The sequence below is a fragment of the Peromyscus eremicus genome, chromosome 18 (genome assembly GCF_949786415.1).
Source record: "Peromyscus eremicus chromosome 18, PerEre_H2_v1, whole genome shotgun sequence".
Classification (NCBI taxonomy): domain Eukaryota; kingdom Metazoa; phylum Chordata; class Mammalia; order Rodentia; family Cricetidae; genus Peromyscus; species Peromyscus eremicus.
In genome coordinates, this window is record NC_081434.1 from 7,095,155 (window position 1) to 7,122,075 (window position 26,921).

Genomic DNA, 26,921 nt, shown 5'->3' on the forward strand with positions numbered 1-26,921 from the left:
CCAGCTGCTGCTATGAACAAGTCACATGCCCTTCTCCCTTCAATAGCAATCTGATTATTCTTCTTAAATGCATTTCTAACCTTTAATCCCAGCACTGGGGAGGCAGAGGTAGGTGGATCTCTGTGAGTTCGAGGCCAGCCTGGTCTACAGAGTGAGTTCCAGGCCAGCCAGGGCTACCCAGAAAAACCCTGCTCGGGGGAAAAAAAAACCAACCAAACGAACCACAGATGCTTTTCTGTTAGGGGGCAGGAAGCTTGTCCTCCTCACATTTAATCCCAACCAGAATCATTTTCTTTTCCAATCGTTCATTCTTAAAGAGCAGGCAGACCTTGTCAGAGGCAGCGGAGTCGGTGAGGAGCAGACAGTCAGTTTGCTTACCTGCTGTCCCCAGCGTTGGCCACATACAGCTTCCCCAGGAGGCAGACGACGATGAGCGCTGTGCACCCGCCGGATATATTATAGGCACTCCTCTCCCGTTCTATCTGAAGGTCCTGGAGAAGACAGGGAAGTCAGTGCGGCTGCGCAGGCCTCGGGACTAAAGGAAGCCTTCCTCCCGTCACCTGGTACAACAGTCTTGGAGTCTGGATGTGCTGCCAGAAGGGACAGGCTATCCTCAGAACCTGCTCTCCCACCGCCCGAGGCAGTGGTTCTCAACCTTCCTAACGCTGCGCCCCTTTAATACAGCTCCTCATGCTGCGGTGACCCTCAGCCATGAAATGATTTCTTTGCTACTTCGTAACTGTACTTTTGCTGCTTTTATGATTGAAATGTAAATATCTGAGATGCAGGAGATCTGACGGGTGACCCCTGTGAAAGGGTCGTTTGACCCCCCCCTCCCCAAGGCGGGGGTTTGCTACCCACAGGTTGAGAACCACTGACCTAATTAATGGCCTCTCTGGAGGACCTGACATAAAACTACCAGACCACTGCAGACCAGAGACTGGAACCAAAGGACCACGTGGACACACCAGGCACATATGGGAAGAGGAAAATGGAAATCCCAGTTAACAGGCAGCACAGTTCACAGGAATCTAGTCTGTGTGTGAGTTGCTTGTCATGTGGGACACAGAATAAGGCTAGGGATGCCAACTACCTGGACATAAACCATGTTTTTAACGCGAAGCCTTGAATAAATAGTTCTTTTATAGCTGGATAAAAAGAGGCGACTTAGCCTGGTGGCGGTGGTGGGGCATGCCTTTAATCCCAGCACTCGGGAGGCAGAGGCAGGCGGATCTCTGTGAGTTCGAGGCCAGCCTGGTCTACAGAGAGAGATCCAGGACAGGCACCAAAACTACACAGAGAAACCTTGTTTGGAAAAACTGAGAGAGAGAGAGAGAGAGAGAGAGAGAGAGAGAGAGAGAGAGAGAGAGAGAGAGAGAGAGAGACGACTTAAAGATGAACTGTCTGCTATTCAACACAGATATGTCCGAATGCATTTTTCACCTCTGTAGCCACAGTTCACAATGGGCCACAGTTCACAATGGACCACACTCCCAGTGCTGGAGCGGCCCACAGACACTTTCTCTACATGGGGTGTCGAGCTAAGCACCACACACGTGCAATCTCATTATGGCCTCACGACCGTCATCATTAACTACATGGCTCGGATGCAGAGAGGTGGGGCTACCGCCCAGATTTACCTGAATAACAAGTGGACTCTCCCTCATACTGGTTCTCTTCCCAAATCCTGCATTACCTGCCCTGTAATGAAGCATCCTCAGAAAAATTAAAATCAGACCAACATTTCTGTTGACAGACAACGTCAGAACAATTCTGTGTGACTGAAAGAACCAAATGATCTATGTCTTCGGGGAAACAGGAGTTGAGGGAGGTGTTCCTTCTACACTGGAAGTCATCCACCGTTGAGGTGGAGCGAGGGAGAAGGTGGGGGTGGGGTGGGGTGGGGAAGTTCCAAGAGGGAGAAACAGGTGCTCTGGCTCTTCGGAGAGGTCCTGCGAACTTCTGTGACTCTCAGAATCGGGAGTTGGAGTTAGCTGCTTCCTTCCTCCTGGTCTCCTCACAGAACATGGGGGAATGTTTAGTCCTCCAGCACTGGACTACCATGGCTATGCTCCTCCATTTACTTACTTGAATGCTGTATAAACCATTTTCTTAAGGGCGATTAAGAGGGTTAAATTAGGAGGTAGAGGTGGAGCTTAGTCACAGCCACAGGGTCCCTCCCACTGTGTGGAAAGTTCACAATTGAGAGCAGTGACTACTTTTATCCCTTTCAGATCCTCAACATCTGTATCAGGCCAAGCAAATACTGGTTAAGTGTCTGTTAAATGGACAAGTGGAGAAATATACTTAAAAAAAAAAATCTGGATTTCCAAACATCTCAGCGATTGACCTGTGATAGGTACTATTCACAAATCCCACGTTTACCAGGGCAGATGGGCACTGAGACACCCGTGAGACCAGAACTCTTGCTGCAGCTAAATGCCAGTGGACAAGAGCCAAGGGTCATGATGTCCTGTGCCGCAGATGACAGGAAGGTCAAGGTGAACAGTAGGAGGGACCTGGGAGCTAGGGGAGGGGAGGTGGTTCTTTAAAGGGAAGAGCAGAGTGAAAACATCAAGACACCCTGGTCTTTCTGTTTCATTTCTAGAATAAAAAGAATCCTTTGGTGGATAGATTTGTTAGGATTTTTTGACACACACAAAAAAACTAAAGAGGTTGACATAGGCACATTTTAGATACAATAAGTATATGCACATTTAATATATAGTAAATATATAACCTGGTATATCCAAGTCCACATCCAACATTATCGTTTTTAATATATTGAAAAGCACTGCTCTAGCTAGGGAAACTATGCCTTCATAGTTGCGATCAGTATTTGTCTGAATAGGTAAGTCTGAATGAAAGGCACTATTGATTAAAAATTCCTTAAGCATCCAAGTGTTTGCATGCTGCATAGGGACTGGAATGTGAGTAGTGTTTGACAGGCTTAAGTGAATTATTACTGCAATCCAAAAGTGTGTGTGTGTGTGTGTGTGGTGGGGGGGGACGCCCTATAGTACAAAGAGTCCGTGTTAAAGAGCTTGGCATGGCAAAGAATTCCCTAGGGATTGAGGCTAATGAATTTATTCTGGATCGTAGGTATGGGCATTATTTATCATGGTTTCTAATGTAAGAATGCCTGATTTTAAAATTATTTAATCCCTGGGGTGATCAAGACAGTGTTCAACAATAAGCTGTTCTGTTACAGCAGCAGGCTTCATATTTACTTTTAATGCTGGGGACCATTCTGGTTAGTTTGTTCAGCTCAGACCTTAATATAAATTAACGGTATGGTGAGCATGCACTCTCTCATATACACACACAATTTACTTACTTCGCTTCCTCCTTTTTTTACATTTCAACTGTACATATTTTTTCTGCAGTTCCTTCTGGATAAGGTATGCTACTTTCTTATAAAAAAAGAAGTGGACTCAAGTCTAACTATATTTTAATCCAAGAAGCCCTGTTCCCACAGGTATGCTCTGACCACCCCCCCCCACATCTGGGGGGGATACACATGTGCACACATGGTAATTACAAGTGTGCTCTCCGCCAGCCCTATCACTGAGATTTGAAAGGCATATTTCTGCAGAATCCATCCCCCTGAAGAATTCACTGACATTAACACACACTTCTCTATTTCTTCTGAAACTGTGTGCAACTAGAACAGATTCTAAAAATAATTGCCTCATTTCCCTCCTCCCTAGAAGCCAAAATAGCACATTTATTTTTTTCCTACACACACCACCTACTCCTCTGTAAAAGATTCAGAAAATCTTTGTACTGAAAGGAACATTAAGGGACCATCTGTGTGGCTCTTTTACTATGAGATTAAACATGATAAATGCAGTCAATAAAGATATATTTACCATGGAATTAACTGCCTTTCCCCTTCAAAATCCTCAATCTTTCAAATTACCCTAAGCCATTTACACTTAAGTATATATATATATAAAACCACAATGTCTAACTCTTTTTTTAAGCCCTGAGTTTTAGGTATTTTTTTTTTCTCACAAGCCAATGTGATCATGAGAAAAGCTGTTGACTGCTGTGTGTGTGTTCTAAGCAAGAACGCAAGGACGACCTCTCCATTTTAGCTGCCAGTGAATTCCAAGACACACATCCAGAATAACTTACTGGTAGAATATCTACGTACTATCATTCCTTCCCAGTGTGGTCTAGCTGCTAACGGACCGTGGCATTGAATCAGTGGCTGACCCGCTCAGTCCAGTGTCCTGCGGCCCCCTCAAAGGCAGCATTCTACTGAGCGATACTGAGTTATGCTGTGTTGCAACTGCTTAAACAGCACATTCGGATGAGGCTCATCTCTGGATCCAAGAAAAGAGCCAATTCTTATGATACGGGGTTTTATTTGCCCCCCCCCCGTTTTTTTTTGGGGGGGGTTGTTGTTGTTGCAAGGAGTGGACACAGATGATACAGAGATACGTGTAAAATGAGACTCCCTTGACGGGAAAGAATTTCAAGAAAAAGAAAATATTTTTTACCCAGAAGGGTTGTCATTTGATTTGAAAGTCTCAGAGATGATGCAACTCCAGGCCCAGTCTTTGTTGCTCATCAGTTCCAGGTTGTGAAAAGAAAACACTATTGGTCAGCAAAAGGAAGCCACCAACCGGGCAGTTTTAATGTACCTGGCAGCTCCCCCTGGTTGGGTTATAATGTGGTTCTGAGCATACTGCTAATAGCGTCAGTCACAAATAATAAGATTCTGCCTGGCTTTCGTATCCGGGTCTCATCCTGGTTTATTCTGAGAACAAGGCCATCTGCCAGCTAGGCAAGGAGTTTCAGAAGGGAGTTAAAAAAAAAAAAAAATTCAAAAACCAGAGCTGTCCAATATCGCCACCTGTTGACGGCAGGGGAATCCCAGGCTCATCCCTTCCTAAAGGAACTTCATGGGGCAAAAAAAAAAAAAAAAAAAAAAAAAAAAAAAAAAAAAAAAGACTAAACAAAAACCAAGCTTCAATAAAGACACTTAGTTATAAACTTACCATGAATATGCTAATTGAAATTCCAGAATTCATAAATCAGCAATAAGCTTGGCATTCACTCTCAAGCTTTATAACGTCATGGTATGTTTTCCCCCCAACCAGTTGCCAGGAATAGAAGATGGAGAGTTGTTTTACAAGTTAAAATATTGCCAATTTCATGGCTGAGGAGCGGACTCAGTGGTTAAGAGCACTGGCTGCTCTTCCAGAGGACCAGGTTCAATTCCCAGCACCCACACGGTAGTTTTCAACCATCTGTAACTCCAGTTCCAAGGGTGATCTGACACCTTTTTTGGAGACTGCACACATGGTGTATAGACATACATGCAGACAAAACAAACACCCATACACACAAAAATAAAAATAAATAAACCTCAAAACCTAAATGCTGTTCTCTCCCTTACAAAAAGCTTCTAGGGCATTCTTCTCTGTGGCAAAGAACTTATACGCATCCTGTTACTGGGAAAATTGGGGCTCCCTTCTGGGTTCTCAGTCTCCTCAATAAAAGAATTCAGAAACAGATTCAGAAGAAGGAAGCTCCAGGACGATTTGTTTTTAGACTCTGAGAGAAAAACAACAGGGCAGGCAAGCTGTAAATCTTAGCGGAGGAGGAGGAGGAGGAGGAGGAGGAGGAGGAGGAGGAGGAGGAGGAGGAGGAGAGAAATCCATGCTTTTTTGAGTTAGGGTCCAAGGCTGGCATGTTCAGCCATGAAGGCCAACAGCTGCATGGCAGGAGGGGAGGGGGACTTTGGAGAAGACTGAAGGAGCCCTGAGTGTCAGGGGAACATACTTAGGCTTGAGGGAGAAAGAAGATGGAGGAGTGGGTAGGTTGCACGGTGAAGCTCTGTAAGGCCTGGACTCGGGGAAGGGTTTTCGTTCAGTTCATCATTTAATTAAGTGGACAACCATTCCTTTCATAGCCTTAGCACGTCCTCAGGTGAATCCTATCTCCCGTGAGGCAGGTGTTTGGTACCTCGTGCTAGGTTAATTAACTCTTAGGGAAGGAGACAAGGAATGCAACGTTCTAATGTTCTGAGCAGATGAGAATGTCAAAGTCTCCATGCAGGGCCAGAAGTGGATTCCACTCTTCTGGCTAAGAGGAGGAACTTAACAGACCTCAACAAACCTGCATCTGTTTTATACGGTAAGTTAAAATAGTATGGGGGCTAATCTTGATTTCTCCCCTTCTAGGGTTATCAGGGAAATGGCAGGTGAGGTCCAAAGTCAGCCATGAGGGAGCATCCATCGTCAATAGCCTCTAAGCCCAATGATACCTGTCCAGCTAGCTACCTAACAATACTGAAAGGAAGCAGTGAGGATTCTGAGATTCTCTTAGCTTCATCCTGAGTTCAGATCTTGTAGGCGGTAGGCTGACAGGCTCATCAATGCTGACTTGGTTTCTGATCCTTTGATAGTTACCCTGCTGATGGAATTAACTTCTTCTTTGAGTCTGAAGTGTTGTCCATTCAACCCGAACATTCTTTTTTGGGGAAAGGGTTGAAACTGGACCTCAGAACATTTATCTCATTCACACCTGTCATCTTGGGCCAGAAAATAACCTAGCTGCTAAGCCAAGCACGGTTAGAAAAATCACTGTTGGCCAGCAGACTTGAACCCACAACACTGGAGATAAGAAAGTTGGTTTCTGGGCTGGAGAGATGGCTCAGAGGTTAAGAGCTCTGGCTGCTCTTCCAGAGGTCCTGAGTTCAATTCCTAGCAACCATAGGGTGGCTCACAATCATTCATCATGAGATCTGGTGCCCTCTTCTGGCCTGCAGGCATACATGCAGACAGGACACTGTGTACATAATAAAGAAATAAATCTTTTTTTAAAAAAAAGTTGGTTGCATTTAGAATCTCCAAGAAAAAAAAATCCCAAAATTTTGCTTTGAGACAGAAAATCCCCCCCAAAAAACTGACTACCAGGAGAAGCAGGGAAGAAAAACGATTTTATAGGAGGCGACAGTCATCTCCAGGCCATTACTTGAGGGTCCTGGCATTGTTTCTGTCTCTGTACCATCAGTTCTGATGCTCATCCCAAGCAATCAGTGGCGAAGTTTCTGAGATTCTTCTAGGAGGCCACAGTTTGTTTTCCACAGTGGAAACAGGAGCAACTGACTACATGGCCTTCCCGGCAGGAAGTCAGATCCAAGATGAGATTCAACAAAGGAGCTGTAAGGCTAAACCTACCCCTGACAGTACGACATGCCGGAGGTCACCTTCCCCATCCATCTCACACTGTGCAGGCAACCCGAGCATCCAAGATGCAAAGACACCGTCTCAGAGGAGCACAGAGCACCTGCCAGAATCGCTGTCACACCACCTCTTGTTCAGAGCACACCATTTTCTTTTTTCTTCTGTTAGTCTACACTTTGCGAAAACTATCCATGTGCTCTAGCGACAGGTGCTCCCTGTTCCGGCTTGGGATTTCCAAATCTATGTTGGACTTCTGTCATCATTGTATTACTTCCTTTGGCATTATTTAGAACACCAAAATAACTGAGATCTGCATGGCACGCTGCTACAAGAATTAATAGCCTTTAAAGACACTGTGGAATGGGCAGCATCCTTTCTCCCCTGGCAACAGTGGAAAAGGGGGGGGGGGGCAACACAACTTCCTTATTCCTCCTGAGAGCTCTTGTTTGATCTGCTCCAAGGGCAGAACATTCCACACTACTGTCTACTCCCTCAGGAGCAAATCCAGCTGGGCATGTCAATCATCTGGCCAGGAGACAAAACCCAGGAAATCCGAGTCACGTGCTAAGGTGATGGGAAGAATAATTGTCCCCCTAATTAGATAATGAGCTCCTGCGTGTCTCAGGGCTTACAGAGCTTCCACAGTGGAGCATGGCTCAGCCTGCCTGCTCTCCTGAGCTCTACTCAAACCTCCTACCTCTCTCTCTCTCTCTCTCTCTCTCTCTCTCTCTCTCTCTCTCTCTCTCATTTGTATTTCACTTGTTGAATGCCTGACTTTTTCTATTTTTATTCTATGTTCTACTCCCTTTCACACCTGACAAAGAGTTGTTTCTCAGCAAATATTTACTGACTGAATGAACTAAAGTGACATATCTATTTACACACACACACACACACACACACACACACATGCATGCACACACACACGCACAAGCGCACACACAACTGTTTCCACAGGAAATTTCAGGCAGTGAACTGCCTAATGTGAAAAACTTGTAAAGACAAACAAACCTTGGGCTCCTTCTTAGGTATTTATCGGAATAAGCTTCCCATTTCAAGGGCTGCTGCTGCTGCAGCTAGGGAGGCCTTCAGCAATGTGACACTGCCCTCTAGTGGGTGGAGTTGAGAAGAAAGTAGTTCCAGGCAAAAGATGGTCTGCAGCCCCAGCTGCCACAGATGGATACGAGAATCCCAAGGTGTTGTCCCCCCAATGCTGAGTCCCATTTTCTGACTCCTTCTCCATTGCAGGGAGAAGTCACTGCCAAACTGTCACCTCTCTTAAATGTTCCGAGTTCTGTGCACCACTGCTGCCCAGTCGTACTCACCAACACCTGAGCGTCTACACCAGCCAGAGGGATGGATATAGTTTTCTTATCCTAAGTCTCTGCAGGAGTCAACTTTTCTACCTGGACTCCCGGCTTTCCCCCAAGTCACCTTTTCCAGAGGGGGTGCATTTTAAACTTCACACTAGTCAAAGGGCAAGGATACGTGTTCAGAGATGAAACCAAACCAAGAAGGGATGAGCTGGAGTCACAGATTTGAGGTATTAAAGTCTTTGGAACCACAACATCTGCCTCAGTAAAAGGCGGAGTCAGAGGTGAGAGGAGGTCACATGGGACACAGCATCCATGGCAGTCCTGCCAGGCAGAGACAGCCAGGATCCAGGCCAACCTGCAGGATGCTGAATTCCTTGACCAGACCCCCACTCAGATAGCCCGCAGAGCATAAAGGAATCCAGGCCCTGGAAAACCAAGCCACGTGGTCCTCTTTCCTCCCCTCAGTTGCCCCCCAGGCTCCTTTTTTTAAGACAGGTATTTATTGTGTATCCTGGGCTAGCCTGGAACTTGATACATAAACCAGGCTGGCTTCAAACTCATAGAGATCCACCTGCCTCTGCCTCCAAGCGCTGGGCTTTAACTGCGCATGCCACACCAGCCTGCGCCCGCTTTTAAAGGAAGGGTACTGCAGAGTACTTTGCAGAACACGGTTTCCCCAACACCTGGACTTGGTACATAATGTGTAGAACAGATGGCGGCCGCGCTCACATTCCAATTAAGTTGAACCGTACCAGCTGGTGTCAACAGGAGTCTCATGAAATAGCAGGGATAAGACGCGGCGGGCGTCCTGTGCTCGCCCTCTCCTGTGGTCTTAATTTCTGCTGGCAATCACTCCAGAAACTGTATCTGGCTGTGACCTTTTTAATAAGCCTGTGGTAGAAGAGATGAGCATGCGAGCAGGAGGCGGCAGGAAGACCCCGCCCACTTCAGGGACCTCCTTCCTAGCAAGAACGCTTTGGACTGAGCTACCCCAGTTGTCCAGGATACATACCATTTCCTTGAAGGCGCTCTCCAGAGCCCCAATGACCAAACACTCATGCGGGATCTTCTTTTCGGTGAAGAAGCGTGTGGGTGGTGTGCTGGGGGACCCGGGGGCCCCCACACCTCCACGGAGGGACGCTGCACGGGTTAGGGTCCTGCCATGGGCCGGCGTGCTCTCGGGCTCCTCCCCGAGGCAGGTCGGGGGAAGGATGGCGGAGTTCTTCAGGATCTCCACGATGTCCTGCAGCTGCTGTGTGATATGGTGCTGCAGCAGCCGCGACGCCACCACGGCGGCCCCCGAGCCCGCATGGCCATCGAACAGGGACCAGTAGTGGCAGGAGATGCCCTCGGACTCCTGGGGAGAGAGGGGGACAGGAGAGAAGTGAGGACCTGGGTCGTGGTCTCTGCCGGGCCACGCTCTTCCAGTTGGATGTCTACCTTTGGTCTGAAAATAATGGAATCAAACACAGGGCCCTCAAGTGAGTCACTGCTGTTCCCAACACCCATGGGATGAAGTGGTCCCAGCCTCCCCACCTCGGGCAGGAGGTCTAATCATCAGCCACTAACTAGGTCACCGCTTGGAGGAAAGGATGTAACTCTAATTAGGTGCCTAGAGTTTGTGATACAATTCCACATAAAAAGTGGACTCTATAGAAGGAGTCCGGCTTTAACATTTAATTGCTCACTTCCCGGAAGTTGCAGTCCCAGACTAGGCTTGGCCTTGGCATCTAGAGAAAGCCCTTTCCTAAAGTAGTGAGTAGAAGTGTTTTCCTTACCCCGAGACAACTCTCCTCCCTTTTCCCTTTTCTACATCCTGAGTTCTTAAGACATGCTTCTCCACTAACCCGGAAGCCTAGTCCAGTCCACACAATATGCAACCACTAACAATGTGTTTTCTCTATATCCGCCCCCCCCCCCCCCCCCCCCAGTTTCCCAACTATGTACAGCCTGTATTCCTTCCTCTATCATGGACTCAGTTACGCCAGGGGCTACTGTGTGTGTGTGTGTGTGTGAACTCACACATGGAGCTAAATGTGGAGGCTGGAGATTGACACAGGGTGTCTTCTATTAATGTCCATCTTAACTTTTTCAAAAGACTGATTTTTAATCAATCAGAGTGTGTGTCTGTTGTGTGTGTGAGCGTGGTTGTGCAAATGTCAGCAGCATCAGATCCTCTCTCACTGCGCCCGAAGGCTGCAGAAACCCAGAGCTCACTTTTTAGGTACCCCAGCTGAGCCGAAGACCCTGTCTCCACGTCCCTCCAGCACTGGGGTCACACGCCCATGAAGGCACACCCAGCTGTTATGTGAGTGCTGGTGATCTGAAAACAGGCGTTCATGCTTGCACAACCAACACTTGGACCCTCCCAGCCACCTTCCTGCCAATGTTCTGAGTTCTTTAAGACGAGCAGTTTTAGAAACCATGCCACTAAATCATACATGCAAGCTAGGCATGGCAGCGGACAGCGGCAGTCCCAGCACTTGGAATGCCGAGATGAATGGGTAGGTGAGTTGAGACCCTGTCTTCAAACACCCCTAGAACACACAAACATAAGATGCATACTATAGACACTACAGTAGACAGCAGTAATAGAAGACTGGTCATAAAAGTATCAGACATGCTGGGCGGTGTAGTGGGTAGCCATTCCAGCTTTGATCTGGAAGTTCCAACCCCCCATTGAGGCTTCAGTAACAGTCACGCCTACAAGGCGGGGCTGAGACAGGAGGCTGAAGACCCGAGATCCGGATGTGCCAGCTCTCTTGGTTCCTGGACCCTGGACACTGGAGGTAGACTGAACAGAGTTCTCCAGAGAACACCACCTGACTGTGCTTCTCCTTTCCCAGACCCTGTAACCTATCCCTTCACTTGTAAGTTACCCCACAAAATAAACCTCCCTTTTAACTTAGTGGAGTGGCCTTAATAATTTCACCAATATGGCGGTGGTGGCTTACGCCTTTTTATCCCAGCACTGGGGAGGCAGAGGCAGGGAGATCTCTGTGAGTAGAGGCCAACTTGGACAACAGAGCAAGTTCCAGGACAGCCCAGGGCTGTTACACAGAGAGAGCCTGGTATTTTAATAATCCAGTGTGAAATCACTCAACTCACTAGGAGGCCAGTGGTACAGGAAGAGGTTCTTGGTGCTGTGAGGTTCGGAGAAGTTTGTGTATAAGGAAGGGAGGGGAACACAACACTACACAATAAATAACAACGGCGGGAAGGCACACAAGCAAGAGGAAACCATGCCTCAGTCATGTGACCCAGTGGGGGCGTGGGAAAGGTAAGGAAGGCGAGCCATGTGATGGCCTGGAATGGCGGTAAGGCCACCCAGTCCTTACAGTCTACTCAAAGTGTTTTTGGCCTTCAAGCCCAAGAGTCACAAAAGGACGTTCATGGAGATGGTGCCACTCAAGCTATATCGCGAAAGACTAAGAGAGAAGCTTTTGAAAGTGATGAAGGTTCCTGCTAGGTATCTGTGCCCTAACAAGAATTCAAATTCAGACAGGAACACATACACTAAAAGCACTGGAGAGCAGAAGTAGAGTCGGAAGTCGAACTCAGAACCGAGGGCAGTGGGAAGGAAAATGCCTTAAGAGTTAGAGGTTTAGATGCTAACACCACCTCCACACACCTTATCTGGGTGGGGGATGGCACCCAGTTCAGCCACGACTGGGTCAGGCAATGGCATGGCAGTCAAAAGTGTGTAGCTTACTGCCATGATTTCCTGATACACATTGAAGGTGACATTAACTTCATTGGGGAGGAGTGAAGGGAACTATAAGCAATGTATGCCGAGTGGCAGCTATGTACACTGTACAAAGCACACACGCAGAGGCGGCCGCCGTCACTATTAACACAACACGATCTTGGCGAGTCACTGACGCCTTTAGTTCTCGGCCAAATGGGAGGGGGTCCATCCTAGAGGGCCGCCGCCATGCCTCAGTTGACTCTCCATGTTCTGGAGTGCAGAAACAGATCAGTGTGGCTGGGGAAAGTAGGGGAAAACTTGGCTTTAAAGAGAGAACGCATATGATGAGGACTTAGAGGTGACAGGGCCTGCCAGCCTGGGCACGGGGAGTACCAAGTGGTCAGCGATTAGGGAATTGGGAAGACTGCCCCTCCAGTATCTCCTCTATCTTCCCCTTACTGGTGACTGGGACAGCAATACGATCCTTACACATCCGCTCCCAGACTGTCTTGCGGCATGTGGCCATGTGGCTTCTCTTCCCTCATTCTTCCTACTTCCTGCCTAGGTCCTAGAACCTGGAAACAGAGTTAGCCCTTTGCAAGCAAGCAAGCAAGCAAGCAAGCAAGCAAGCAAGCAAGCAAGCAAGGCTGACATCTATAGGCGGAGGATGATGGGGCAAGAAGTCAGGAGAGCCTGGGCTCTGGCCGCCTTGCTGGGGAAGCCACAAGCCCTGTACCCTTCTGCCTTTGGGCTTCTTGTTAGGCGAGTTTCATGACATTTGGGCAACCATGCTTGTCAGCTTCTGTGACAAGAGCTGAGGTCATGGAAAAGACAGGGTGATGTGTTTATATAGTATTCTGGAACCTACGGCAGGTAAAACAGGGAAAGAAAAATACAAAATAAGCCAGGTGCAGGCACCCAAAAGAATGTTAAGTAGGTAGTAAGCTGTGACAAGCTGAACCCAGGCCAGGCTTCTCAATTCTCAAGTTAGGGCCACCTATGAATAGAATTCAGAGCGTCCATGAACCTCTATTTTTCCACAAATCTCCCAAGTTTAGAATTTCTTGTTAGGGCTACAGGGCAATGATGTCCTCAGCAGAACCTTTTCCCTTGGCCAAAGAACAACACTGCCCTTCCAATTACCCTGGATAACTTCTTACCTTACTGCTACTTTGAAGCGACAGATGTAACCAAATCCACACTCAAGTTCTCATTTTTTGCTACATGCATGAAAGGCATAATGTCACATCACAGATACAGTTAATTTTTTTAGAATTGCTTTGACACAATTAGTTCCCTTGATATGCCTATGTACTTCCACTTTTTTTTTTTTTTATTTTAAAGAGTTACATGTGTGCTCGCGCACAGGTGCACAGATACCACAGTGTGTATGTGGAGGCCCGAGGACAACTTTGGGGAGCTGGTTCTCTCCTCCTACCTTGTTGGGCCAGGGTCTCCGGTCTCCCTTGTTTTTGCTGCCTTGTGTGACTGAGTCTGTGTGATGGCCTGTGAACTTCCGAGTGATTTTTCCCATCTTGCCACGAGGGTACTGGGATTACAGATGTGCACCGCTGTATAGGGCTTTTTACAGGCGATGGACCTCAGGCCGCCAGGCCTGAATGACAAGCACATCTACTTGCTGAGCTATCTTGCCAGTCCTATTTGGTTATTACTTCATTGCATTTAAAAACATAATCTTGGGCTGGAGAGATGGCTCAGTGGTTAAGAGCATTATCGCTTTCCCAGCACCCACAGCCAGAAGCTCCAGCTCCACAGGCTCTGACGCCCTCTTCTGGATTCTATGGGTACTTGCACTCACACGTGCACATCCCTACCTGTGACATATATACATCACCAACACCATCATAATTGAAACAAACAAAACAAGAAAAATCCCGACATAATGCTGCGGAGTCTGGGCTAAGGGTCACAGGGATGCACAAAAAGTTGAAGAGTCCTTCCAGCTGTGCTAAGAGAAAGCACATGGGGCATGTGCCTGCTCAGAGGCAGCAGCCACACTACCCTATGTGGACTGTCCGTGACTAAAAGGAGGCTTTTCCTTCATGAGAGAGGAAGACAGACACCAACCAGGTATTTGATCAGCCACTAGAAACCAATAAAGAGACCTAAGCCACCTGCCGGCCATCACCATGGTCTCCAAGAGGGGAAGGTCAGGTCCTTCTATTGGTCTGGATAGCCCTTCCCCAGGGCACAGCAGCCTTCTCTATTGACAGCCTCATAACCAGGAGAGAAGGGCAGAACAAAAGGGATTTTTGTTCATTCATCTAACACCTCAAAGGGCCCATGGCCACTGATGGACAACTCACAAATCCTTCTGCATCCATTTTTTTTTTTTTTCTCAAAGGAGACTTGGGAAAGAAGATTTTTGTGTAAGACCCTTCACACTGAGAAGGCCACCAGGACAACACCAATCTCACTCATGACCTGGGGCTGACTTACTCTGACTACTGTTACCCAGACCTGTTCTCATTCATCTCTGAGGCTAGGTGTGTTGCAGCTGTATTTGAGGTCCCAAGATCTCAAAGGGACTCCATGGACCTCAAAGCCACATGGCCATCGTAGAACCTCACTGTCGTCCATGATCCATATGAAGCACACCCATACACACTTCCTGTGATCCTCCCTTCTCGGTGTCTGTATTAAAAAAAAGGCACTAAAACCCTTGCCCACCCACAAAAGCACACTGAACTGTTGGAAATCACAGAACTTCAAAGCCACGGGTCTCATTCCTATTTGGCTGCTCTGCTTGTCCTGGCCTGTACCCTGCTGGTGGCCCTGTATCCTGCTACTGAACCAGCAAATTGATGGTCTAATGCAAGTGGACAGACAGCTGTGCTCTCTGCCTGCTGAGCTCACCCATGGATAAGAAGGAGACGGAGTGGATGCCACAGCTCCGTGCAGCATCCTTTGTCCCTGCTGCCCACCCCCGCTCACCAGCAAAGGTACTGTCCATTTCAGGGGGAGGAGCACCTGCCTCCTCAGCTTGGCCCTGGGCTCTATGCACCAGCTTTCAGTTCTACAGTACACAAGTGTGGCCTCAAGTTTCACATTACTTAACAGCTCAGTGATGATTTTGTCATGGGTGTGAGCATTCCAACCTGCCACAGTGGATCAAAAAAGTTGCTGTGGCTGTAGCTTGCCTAGAATTCATGAGGCCTAAAACTGCTATAAAATAAATCCCCAATACTGCTATAAAATAAATAAAAATCAGGTAAAATATTCATGCCATTTCAAGTGAAAAATTTAGGATGAGATAAAACAAAACAAATTAAATCTCTTTGATATGTTATGATGTAGAAGGGCCATAGGCTGTGGGCCAAGACAAATCTAGGGTCTAGAATTTACTAGTGTATAATCTTGGGTAAATTTCTTTTTCCTTTCTTCCTTCTTTCCTTCTTCTTTCTTCCTTTGTTTCTCTTTCTTCCTTTCTTTTTCTTTCTTTCTTTCTTTTTTTCTTTCTTTCTTTCTTTCTTTCTTTCTTTCTTTCTTTCTTTCTTTCTTTCTTTTTCTTTCTCTCTCTTTCTTTCTCTCTCTCTCCTTTCTTCCTTCCTTTCCTTTCCTTTCTTTTTCTTTCTTTCTGAGACAGCATTTAACTTTGTAGGTCTGGCTATCCTGAAACTCACTATATAGACCAGGCTAGCCTCAAACTCACAGAGATCCTCCCGTATTGTTGTTCGGGGTTTTTGCTCTTTTGGGGGGCCTGCCTCCCAGCTCCCAAATAAATCATACATAGAAGCTTATTATTATTTATGAATGTCTGACCTTAGCTTGGCTTAGTTTTTAGCCATCCCATCCACCTTTAGCTTGGGCTTTTCCTGCTCTCTAACATCTGTAAATCTTACTCATGGCATGGCTTGCTGTGTAGCTGGGTGGCTGGCCCCTGGGTCCTCCTCCTTCTCTGGCTCCTAGTTCTCTTTACTCCAGTTTTCTCTCTCTCTCTATATATATATTCTGTCTGTCTATCTATATCTATATCTATATCTATATATATGTCTCTCTCTATATAGTCTGTCTGTCAGCCCCACCTATCCTTTCTCCTGCCTTGCTATTGGTCAGCTCTTTATTAGACCATCAGGTGTTTTAGACAGGCACAGCAACACAGCTTCACAGAGTTAAACAAATGCAACATAAACAGAAGTAGCACACACTTTAAAATAATATTCTACGACTCCTGCTTCTGCCTCTGGAGTGCTGGGATTAAAGGCATGAGCCACCATGCCCAGCTGGGCAAATTTCTTAATTTCTCTCAGCACCCTTCTCCTTACATAAAAGCAAAGGGTAAAGAAATGAAAAGGTAGCCGGGCGGTGGTGGCGCACGCCTTTAGTCCCAGCACTCGGGAGGCAGAGGCAGGTGGATCTTTGTGAGTTAGAGGCCAGCCTGGTCCTCAGAGTGAGATCCAGGAAAGGTGCAAAGCTACACAGAGAAACCCTGTCTCGAAAAAACAAAAACAAAAAACCAAAAAAAAAAAAAAAAAAAAAAAAAAAAGAAAGAAAGAAATGAAAAGGTGAAACTGAGGCACAGATAACAAGGATTTAAGACATGCCACAGAGTTTTCTCTCCAGTGTGTCGGGTTCTGCATCGGACATTTAGCCAAGAGCTGAGAACAAGATGCCAGAGTTGCCAAGTTCTGATGTTCACAGTCTGGAGGAGGACCACGTAACTGAGATGGGTTTTGGAGAGGAGCCGCCCTGTGCCGCTGGAGTGGTCAACATGTAAAATGTGTGGACCACCCAGGATGCCGCCCTGTGCCGCTGGAGTGGTCAACATGTAAAATGTGTGGACCACCCAGGATGCCGCCCTGTGCCGCTGGAGTGGTCAACATGTAAAATGTGTGGACCACCCAGGATGCCGCCCTGTGCCGCTGGAGTGGTCAACATGTAAAATGTGTGGACCACCCAGGGTGCCGCCCTGTGCCGCTGGAGTGGTCAACATGTAAAATGTGTGGACCACCCAGGACGCCATGAGGAAAGATAGACAGCTACTGGTGATGGACCCTGATGACTGTGACTAGACATATCCTTAACATGTTATAATAAAACAATTCACCCAAAGAAAAAGAGTTGTGCCGTGTGGTGATAGAAACAATAAATGTCAGCGCCGTGTCCATCACACAGAGGAAACAGTACATCTGAGCTGGGGGTGACCACCCCTATCAGTACTCACTGTCCAGGGGGACACTGAGCAGCAGGGAGGCCCAGCTGCACCTTGCTGTACCTTCTGTCACAGTTGAGATGGTCCTCTCACCCCACTTCCGTTCTTCCTCAGTCACTTCCCCTTAGGGAAGCCTCAGTTCAGAAGATATCATTGGAGCCCCTATGAACCTCACTAAGGCTAACCATAAAGTGGTCACTGTTACCTCATTTTTATCAGTGTTCAACCGGGGCACAGGCAATGCTGCTGGAGTGCCGAAAGGGTAGGATTGGACCCAGTTCTTCAAATTTCGATCATCACAAAGCTCTGTGTGACCTCCCGAATTTCCATTAGTTAGTTATCCTTCGAAGGTCAGCATGGGCTTGCCTTATTTCAAGTTACTTCCCATTTAGTAGCAATGTGTCCCAGACTGTCACCTGATGGTCAGTGGCTTGGCAGTGGCCCTGCATCACTTTCTTGGTAGCATGTGAAAATGTCACTGTTACTAGTACGGATATTTCACACCTGAAAGACCAGACCCTCCCGATTTACAGGGACAAGCTCTTGAGCGTCCGTCTGTCTTAATGTTATATTTTAACACATGCCTACCTTGTTTTTGTTCACGATAGGCAGGGGTTGGTCAAATTCACTTTACCAAGAAAAACAGAATGAAGCCCTTTCCTGACATATGAAACTGTAGAATTTGGTAAAAATCACTTAGGAATAAAAAAAAAAAAAAATAAGTACATTTAAATAAAATTAAAATTAAAACATTTAAGTTACATACCGAATTATTTCATTTAAGAACAATAATCTGTCTTATGTGTAATTATGTGCACACACAACCACACCTATCCTCCGAGGAAGCGGCTGGGGTTCAGCTCAATGGCAATGCACTCGTCTGCCATGGATGAGGGGGCCTAGTCTTCAAGTCAAATACCACGCAAACAAAAATTAAAGGAATAACATCTATCACCCAATAATGGGACATTCCAGAAGGTGACAAATGGGAGTTCTAAAAACAAAACAAAAAAATTTTTTTTAATTATTTTCTTTCCTCTATTTATCTGTAAAGTTAGAACTTAATTTTTTTTTTCTTTAAGCTTGAAGGTGTCCTTGGTTCTTTTAATAAAAATAAAACCACTCTAAACGAAGTTATCCACGGAACAGGAAGCTGGAGTAATTTCACAGAAGCAGACTGTAAACTCTGCTTGGGTCACGGCACAGTGGAAGCTCTCCTGAGCTCCCTCATCATGTGCTCTGCCACCCTGGTGAATCCCCAGACACAGAAATCCAGTGAGAACCGTGGGGAGCCAAGGAGGTGCCCACCTCCGTGCGGTGCTGGCAAAGAAAGGGAGGGGGTGGTGGTGGGGCCTCAGGTAGAATTGCAAACAGTTCCTGTGCCGCTGCCTGCAGAAACACTGACTCATAAGGCAGGAAGCACATGAAAACCCAGGGTGAGCTTCGACTGTTTACACAGCTTAGGGAAAGAGAAGCTGTGTCTTTTCACTAAAAGTTCTAAAAGTTCATACACTCATCCCTCTTCTCCCCACAGGATGCCCTCTTTAGGGAGCACACAAGGGGAGTCAGGGCAACTAGTCAGCATGGGAAAGAAACACTTGCAATCCTCTCCTATTTTCAAGTAAAAAGAACTCAAGCTCTCCTACTTCCCAGAGACTGGCACTGGTGCCCTCATGTGGCATGGAGTGGGACAACCCTGTGGCACGCACAAACTTTGGTACTGTGTGATTGATTACTGGGCTCCTGTACGACATAATGGACGACATTAGCAAAATTTAAACTAAATTCTCCCTCACAGAGTTAGAGATTTTTGTACAAGGAACCGCTGACAGAAAACACAAGCAATCCAGAACACGCCCACACGGCCCTGTTCCTGGTAATGATACTCTAAGCACGTCTGTGAACAAATCGTATATGGCTCAGGAGAACGGAAACACTCCAGACAGCTGGAATATGGATGTGTCCTCGCTGCTGTTACTGATGAGTTCTTCTCCGACACATTAGCTAATAATAACAAGACGTCTTTGCTCTTCACAAGACTGTGGGTCGCTCTACAAAACCCACTCAGAACAGTGCCTGACATACAACTAACAGTACCTAACTGTTGGTTGTCATGGCTTTAAAATATTGCCTTTGACAACGAAAAATTTATTAATTTTTATGATTGGAAAATAAATATATTCTATATGAATACACAATAGTCTGATTACATGTCCATAAGTTGTTTTTTTTTTTAAATACATTGAGAATACATTCCAAAAATATTGTTTTTTTTTCACAGATGGTGGAGTGACTACTGATCTGGAAATAGCTGTCCTGAGCAAAGTGTCATCTCTTTGGATGCCAGTACTCTGCACATTTGATATGTGTTTTCTCCCTGCCTTGTAACTGATTCAGTATTTACGGGACGAGGCCATGCCAGCAGCCTGGAAGGAGTATCTCAAATGTGCAGATCTGCAGTCCCACTTGGAACGATATTCCAGTTGCTTTTACTAACAGCTCCTCAGGAGCCCGGAGGACAGTTCCCTCTCTCTGTTTGCATCACTGTTTCCCACGGGGGCTGGGGATGGGGTGGGGTGGGGTGAGAACACGGAGATTGCATTCTCCCAAACGCCCGCTCTGTCTGGTTTGACGTCTGTAATGTGTCCAGCCAGTTTTCAAAATCCCAGCGCCCGTACAACAATGCAGAGCCCAGGGCGGCTCTAGCAGCCCTTCCGTCCCTGGGGCTTTCAACCTCACAGTAATGCACTGAGTGAGAAGTGGGCAGAGGTGAGGGCAATTGAGTAACACCATGCAAGTCCATCTCAGGCCCACATTCTCTGGTGTCCACTGACACCTTTGACATGTTCACTTTTTACTATACCTTCCTCTTTTTTTTTTTTTTGGTTTTTCGAGACAGGGTTTCTCTGTGTAGCTTTGCGCCTTTCCTGGAACTCACTTGGTAGCCCAGGCTGGCCTCGAACTCACAGAGATCCGCCTGCCTCTGCCTCCCGAGTGCTGGGATTAAAGGCGTGTGCCACCACCGCCCGGCTCTATACCTTCTTTTAAAAAGAAAGTTATTTAGCTATCTTTCCTTTGTTGTGGGAAATAATCTATATATTTTTTTTTTATATCTCAGCGAGGATGCTGTTTGTCATGAGATAGTAAAAAAAAAAAAAACAACTTCCATTTAAGTATTCTACAGCTTCCTGCCGTTATAAGATTTACCATGGGGAGTAGGGGGGGCACTGCTGAGGAACTGAGTCTGAATGAGTTCTCAGCCACTACATACATGACCCTCACCTAGGGCTTGGTCTCCACTGGCACGGTCCCCTCACAGTGACTGACATTGATCCTCTAACACCTGCTGGTTAAGTCATCCCTCCTCATGACTGCCCAGAGACTTCTTTGTCTCTGGAACTAATAGGTACAGAGTTGGAAAAGAAAACTACTGCCCTCCTGCTTCAAGGAAAAGAAAAAAAAAATCTAAGCAGATAAAACAGAAAGTTTACATTTTCTTGACATGCGCAGAACAAGAGGGAAAAAGCCAACAGTGACTTAAAGGCCATTCCCACTGTTTTCTAAGCTCCACCTCTGCAGGGAGCACACTGCCTTGAGCACCAAGAACTGCCAGAGAGCTGGAGCTGTGGAACCAGAAGACTTTTATCGGAATGCCCTGTGGCTGGAAGAGCTCTTGCCACGAGTGGATGGAAGCAATGGTAACCTGCAGGGAAGAGTTAACAGCCCCGTGTTCTGTTCCATTTCCCTCTCCCCTCCTCAGATTATGCTCCTGCATGCCTGGAATTCCCACTGCTGCCCAGTCCTGGGCTGAGAAAGATAATCGGCTCTCTCTCTTCCCTGCTGATGAACTCTGCCCAGATGCTGACACAGTCATCTCCTGTTATTGTAATTAGACACTGAACTAACAGACATCGAAACCACAGACTTTGATGTACTTTCCCCAAATTAAACAACATAAGGGTGCTCTTAAGGAAATGACCTTGGAGTGCATGTGTCCCCAAGGGGAGTCTCAAGCTCAAAACAATCCCCAATTCAAACAAGGAGTACTCTGTGTGTGTGTGTGTGTGTGTGTGTGTGTGTGTGTGTGTGTGAGAGAGAGAGAGAGAGAGAGAGAGAGAGAGAGAGAGAGAGAGAGAGAGAGAGAGAGAGAGATCAATTGATCTAGTGCTGGCCACAATATCCAGAAAAATTTCAAGAATTATAATAAAGACATGCTTTTTTCTTTTTCTTTCTTTCTTTTTTTTTTGTTAAATTTCTTTTTTGGAGACAGATTCTCACTATGTAGCCCTGACTGGCCTGAAACCTGCTCTGTAGACCAGGCTGACCTCAAAATAACAAAGATCCAGCTGTTTTGCCTCCAAATGCAGGAAATGTACCACCATGTCCAGCATGGCATGTACTTCTTCACAGTAAGGTTTTAAGATGCTCATAAGGGTAACTTCTTCCTTCTTTGGAAGGCAATCTGGTGGGATCACTCTTTTTTTTTTTTTTTTTTTTTTTTTTTTTTTAATCTCATTCCTGGGATTAGACACTTGGGGGCTGCCAAGCAAAAGCCCTTGGGAAGTCTTATGTTTATACACACTGGTGCTCTCCATGATAAGTAAGAGCTCTCTGAAACCTTTCAAATCACAGTAAAGAAAACCCAGTAATGCTGCTCATTTCTTTGAATCTCAGCCCAGGTGACTGAAAGGCTTTCGGTAGTTGGTGATAGGCTGCATATCATTCTCCACACGCCACAGACCCTGGTAATGCGGTTTCCAGATCCCCTTCTCTCCCAGCTGCCCACACTTGGTTCACAGAGCAGTCATCGGAGGCACAGGGACGTTAAGAGGCCTGCACACTGCAGAGGAGGATCTCTTGTCCATCTGCCCCTTTGGGGGCTCTGTGGCTTTTCATGGGCACACTGTACACATGTGGTCCAGGTATGAGCAAAGCCCCACCTCCCCTTGTGATGGACAATGCTCTTCCCTTTACAAGCACTTCAGCGGACAGCCACCACTTCTTGGCCTCTTGGCTGCGATCACGTGTAAAACCTCTCTCCCTTATTCTTCTAAAGAAAAGTTTTACTTGTTTCTTAGGAAGTATATCATCCAACTGTTAACTGAGGAATAAAATGAAACCCACACCAACCATAGATAGAGCAATCCAATTTAATAGTATCTATTCCCTTGATTTTCTTCAAACTATTAATATTTTTCACTCCTTTCACTTCTTACTGTAGGTCTCTTTTATGTTTTACGATGTCTTTTGAACACAGCGTCTGTAACTTCTGATGTCTGACTTAATATGAGATGGAACCTGAAATGGATCCGTGGCTTCTTTCTCAGAAGTGAGGCGCCACTCTCAAGCTTTCAGCCCAAGAGGAGATGACATTCCTCTACTGCACTCCACGAGGGAGTCAAGAGTAGCAGAAGGCAATGGTATATTATTTTATTCACCCAAAATATTTACTGAGATAGCATCTCTCTACACAGCCCTGGCTGTAGACCAGGCTGTAGACCTGCACCACCATGCCTGGCTCAAAAGGTTGATTTATTTGAAAATAAAAGGCTTAAGTTGACTTCCATGGCTGGCAGACTACTTGTATTAATGGGATCAAATAACTCCTTAAACTTTATAGCAGTCCGGGCAGTGGTGGCATACACCTTTAATCCCAGCACTTGTGAGGCAGAGACAGGTGGATCTCTGTGAGTTCAAGGTCAGCCTGGTCTACAAATCGAGTTCCAGAACAGGACTGTTACACATAGAAACCCTGTCTAGAGAAACCCTGTCTCGGAAAAAAAAAAAAAATCTTTCTAGCAGATAGTAATTATCTATAGTGAGAGAAGTCATTTCATTGTTACTTACGAACTCTATTGTCACTCAGTGTAAGAGATGTTACCAAATACAAAGCCAGAGCTTGGCTGCGCATCTGACTTTGCTGACAAAGCATAGCTATAATACTTTTTCTTCCCATTAAGACAGTCCATATTATCCGAGAATCAAATTTGGGTACTCTTGAGTCTCTAAGATTGTACAGATTATATAATACATGGAGTCTTTTGGAAACATGCACTTCAAGTATTATTAAGTTCACTGTGGACACAGAGGCCAGGAAAGGAGGAAGAGGTTAAGCCTTTGTATTGGGGGGGGGGGCACATCATCCCCTTTGAGGTTCTTTATGTTGCTAAGCTGTGGAGGCCCACAGAGGTTTCCTAGGGAGATCTGAGCTTGCTTTACCCAGCAGGGCTGCATAAGGGGATGACTTGACCATGTGTGTGGTTACCAGGTGATGGGAAGGGTCTGTAGTTGGCTGTGCAAGGGGGAGGTCTTTGCTCCACTCCTTGGTATTCCTATAAAAAGCCCTTTTGAAGAGATAGGAGGGGCTGGTGGATATTGATCCAGGCCCTCCCAAGGATATCCTGTGTTTCTATCTGTTTCTCTCCCCTCTATTATTCTATCTAAATATTTCTCCCTCCTCCCTCCTCGAGTACCCTGGGGAAAAAGTGGGAGCGTGCCTCCCACAGAGACATAGGTAGGCCTCCCACACAAAGCCCTCTGTTTGCATGTGAGACAATGAAACTGTTATTAATCTTGTTCTATTTTTTGGCTTACAATATGCCCATTTTCCCATCTATATCTCCTTGACCTCTATGTGACCTATATCACAATTACAACCTCTTTCTTCTTTTTCCTTAACAATTCTCCTTTTGTGGTGGCTTAAATAACAATGGCCTCCATGGGATCATAGATTCAAATACTTGGTCCCCAGCTGGTGGAACTGTTTGGGAAGGATTAGGAGGTGTGGTCTTGTTGGAGAAGGAGTGTCACTGGGGGTGGGATTTGAGGTTTCAAACGACTTCCACCACTCACTCCCAGTTAGGTCTCTCTGCCTCATGCTTGTGGGTCAGACGTGAGCTCTCAGCCACTGCTCCAGCACCATGCCTAACTGCCAGCTACCATGCTCCCTGCCAGGATGATCATGGACTCACCCTTTGGAACCATGACACCCCCAAATGAAATGCTTTCTTTTGTAAGTTGCCTTGGTCATGACAACAGAAAAGCAACTAAGACATCTTTCCTCTTGGATTATTTAGGACCCGTTTCCATGTGCACCCTTCTTCCCTCTCGCTTTCATACTCTTTCTGGGCATACGTCGTCAACATTTCAGGTCTAGTCTCTGAAGTCGGAACATCCCGAAATCTAAACTCTCTAGGCTTGCTTGTGAGCCCCAACCCTTTCTACCTTCCTCGAGAACATTCCCACCTGGAAAGGTACAGTCAGTTTGCTCACACTCCAGTCACCACCTCCGCCCATCCCCTTACCTTCCCAGAAGCACCTGCCCAGCACACTCTCGGAAGTCCCATCGTCCACTCCTCCTTACCTCAGGCAGTCGGGGGTCTGGTCACTTCGGCTTTTCTTTCTCATACCAGCTCTTCTGGCTGTCACTTTACTCATCTCTGCCTCATTTTAAGCTTTCATCATTTCTCACCTGCTGTGTCCGGAGCCTCCTAGCTGTCATCCCAGCATCCTCTGGACCACTACTGTCCTAATTCATCTTGTCAGGGCTAAAACCACTCGGTTAAAGTCCCTGCTTATCACGACATCTGATAAATGTCATGTCTGATGCTGGCTGCTCCTGTCTTACTGTAATTGTCCTGGCAGGAGTGAAGGTATTCTAAAGAGACACTCGGCCACTTCCTGCCAACTATCTAATGATTGAGACAAAGCACCAAAAGGAACATGAATTTCCCCGGGAATCTCACTCTGGGAGAAAAGGAAAAGCTGAAGCCCTTTGTGCCAGCCAAAGGGGAAGCTTGTCTCCAAGGAAGAGAGTTCACACAATTCGGACAACTTGCCAGACCACCTTACAGGGGACGGAAGCTGAGACAATGATGGCCAGGACCATACTTCACCCAGGGACTGCTTAGTTATGTCTACTCATGCCCCTCTGGTTAACCTGAACTTCATGTCAGGACCCTGAAGATGTGGAGGTGGAGGTTGTGGGGGATTAGTCACCGGACCTCTTCGATCCTACTGTGGTTACCTTGGACAAATCTCCTTCTACCTGTCCACTATGACTTTGCCCCTTTAATTGGTTTATTGAGAATGAGTGGCTGAACCCAATTTGTTAAGGCTGCCAGGGCCCAGGCTCAGACCCTAACTACTCACCATTACTTTCATTTGGTTTGTGTTCCTTTCCAAAGTGCACATGCCCTGCCTCAGGAGCTTTCTTTTTTTTTTTTCTTTTTTTTTTTTTGGTTTTTCGAGACAGGGTTTCTCTGTGTAGCTTTGCGCCTTTCCTGGAACTCACTTGGTAGCCCAGGCTGGCCTCGAACTCACAGAGATCCGCCTGGCTCTGCCTCTCGAGTGCTGGGATTAAAGGCGTGCGCCACCACCGCCCGGCCCTCAGGGGCTTTCTTAAAACCTGTCTCTACCTACACACCTTCCTTTAATCCAGTGGTTCCCAACCTTCCTAACGCTGCAACTCTTTAATACAGTTCCTCGTGCTATGCGGACCCCCAACCGTAAAATCATTTTTGTTGCTACTTCCTAACTGTAATTTTGCTGCTGTTATGAATCGCACATACAAACATCTGATCTGTAGGACATCTGACATGAAACCCCTGTGGAAGGGTCGCTCGACTTTCAAAGGGGTCACTGTTATTATTCCTAGCCACGTCTGGAGTCACATGACCGCGCACGCGCTGTCAGCAGTCAGGCAATACGCTTAGGCACTCCAGGGCCTTCCGTCCTAAGTAATCTGCACACAGCATGATCCCATAATCTACGCGCATGCGTGGTGTAGCTACAGTCAGCCCGTACACGCATGCGTATAAAAGCAGGCTCTACCCGCTCCCCCGCACTCTCTTTACCTCTCGCCAGAGGTAGTGTGTGCACCCCACCTTCTTTTTTCTTTTCGGTAGGCCTACCCACCTCCACCCTTTCCCTTCCCTAATAAAAACTCTGAGAGTGGGTTCCGCCGTACCTTGTCGTGTTTTCTCACACCCAGTAAAAAACAGTGACAAATAAGTAACAGTCACGACCCACAGGTTGAGAACCACTGCTTTAATCAGAAACACTCCTTTCTAACATTGGCTTGTTAAACGACTTGGTTTTTTTCTTTCGTTTTCTACTTCTTTTTATTTTGCTGGGGATGGAATCCAGGGTCTGACAGGCATGACAGATGCATGAGAGGCATATCATCTACCACCAAGTTCTGCCCCCTCCTGTTTACTGTTCTTTATTTTGTTGTTACTGTTTTTTTCAAGACAGGGTTTCTCTGTGTAGCCCTGGCTGTCCTGGAACTCACTCTGTAGACCAGGCTGGCCTCGAACTCAGAGATCCGCCTGCCTCTGCCTCCCGAGTGCTGGGATTAAAGGCGTGCGCCACCACCGCCCGGCTCCCTCCTGTTCACTTTTCAAGATCACAGTTCAAATGTCACTTTCTGTAGGAAGCACTCCATAAAACCACCTGTTGTGGTGATATATTGTGTACCCAAATAAAGCTTGTTTTGAGGATCAGAGGACAGAGCCAGCCACTAGATTAGACGTAGAGGCCAG

The 26,921-nt window shown here is 46.6% G+C and overlaps 1 protein-coding gene across 1 annotated transcript in view; it reads right to left on the minus strand.

Annotated features, from left to right (window-relative positions):
* Positions 1-26,921, minus strand: part of Ppm1h (protein phosphatase, Mg2+/Mn2+ dependent 1H) — a 262,604-nt gene that overhangs the window by 127,998 nt on the left and 107,685 nt on the right. Inside the window, exons 3-4 of the mRNA XM_059245150.1 lie at positions 9,531-9,875; positions 379-491 (exon numbers count right to left, since the gene is read on the minus strand). Coding sequence (XP_059101133.1) covers positions 379-491; positions 9,531-9,875 — 458 coding nt within the window. The remainder of the gene's footprint in view (positions 1-378; positions 492-9,530; positions 9,876-26,921) is intronic.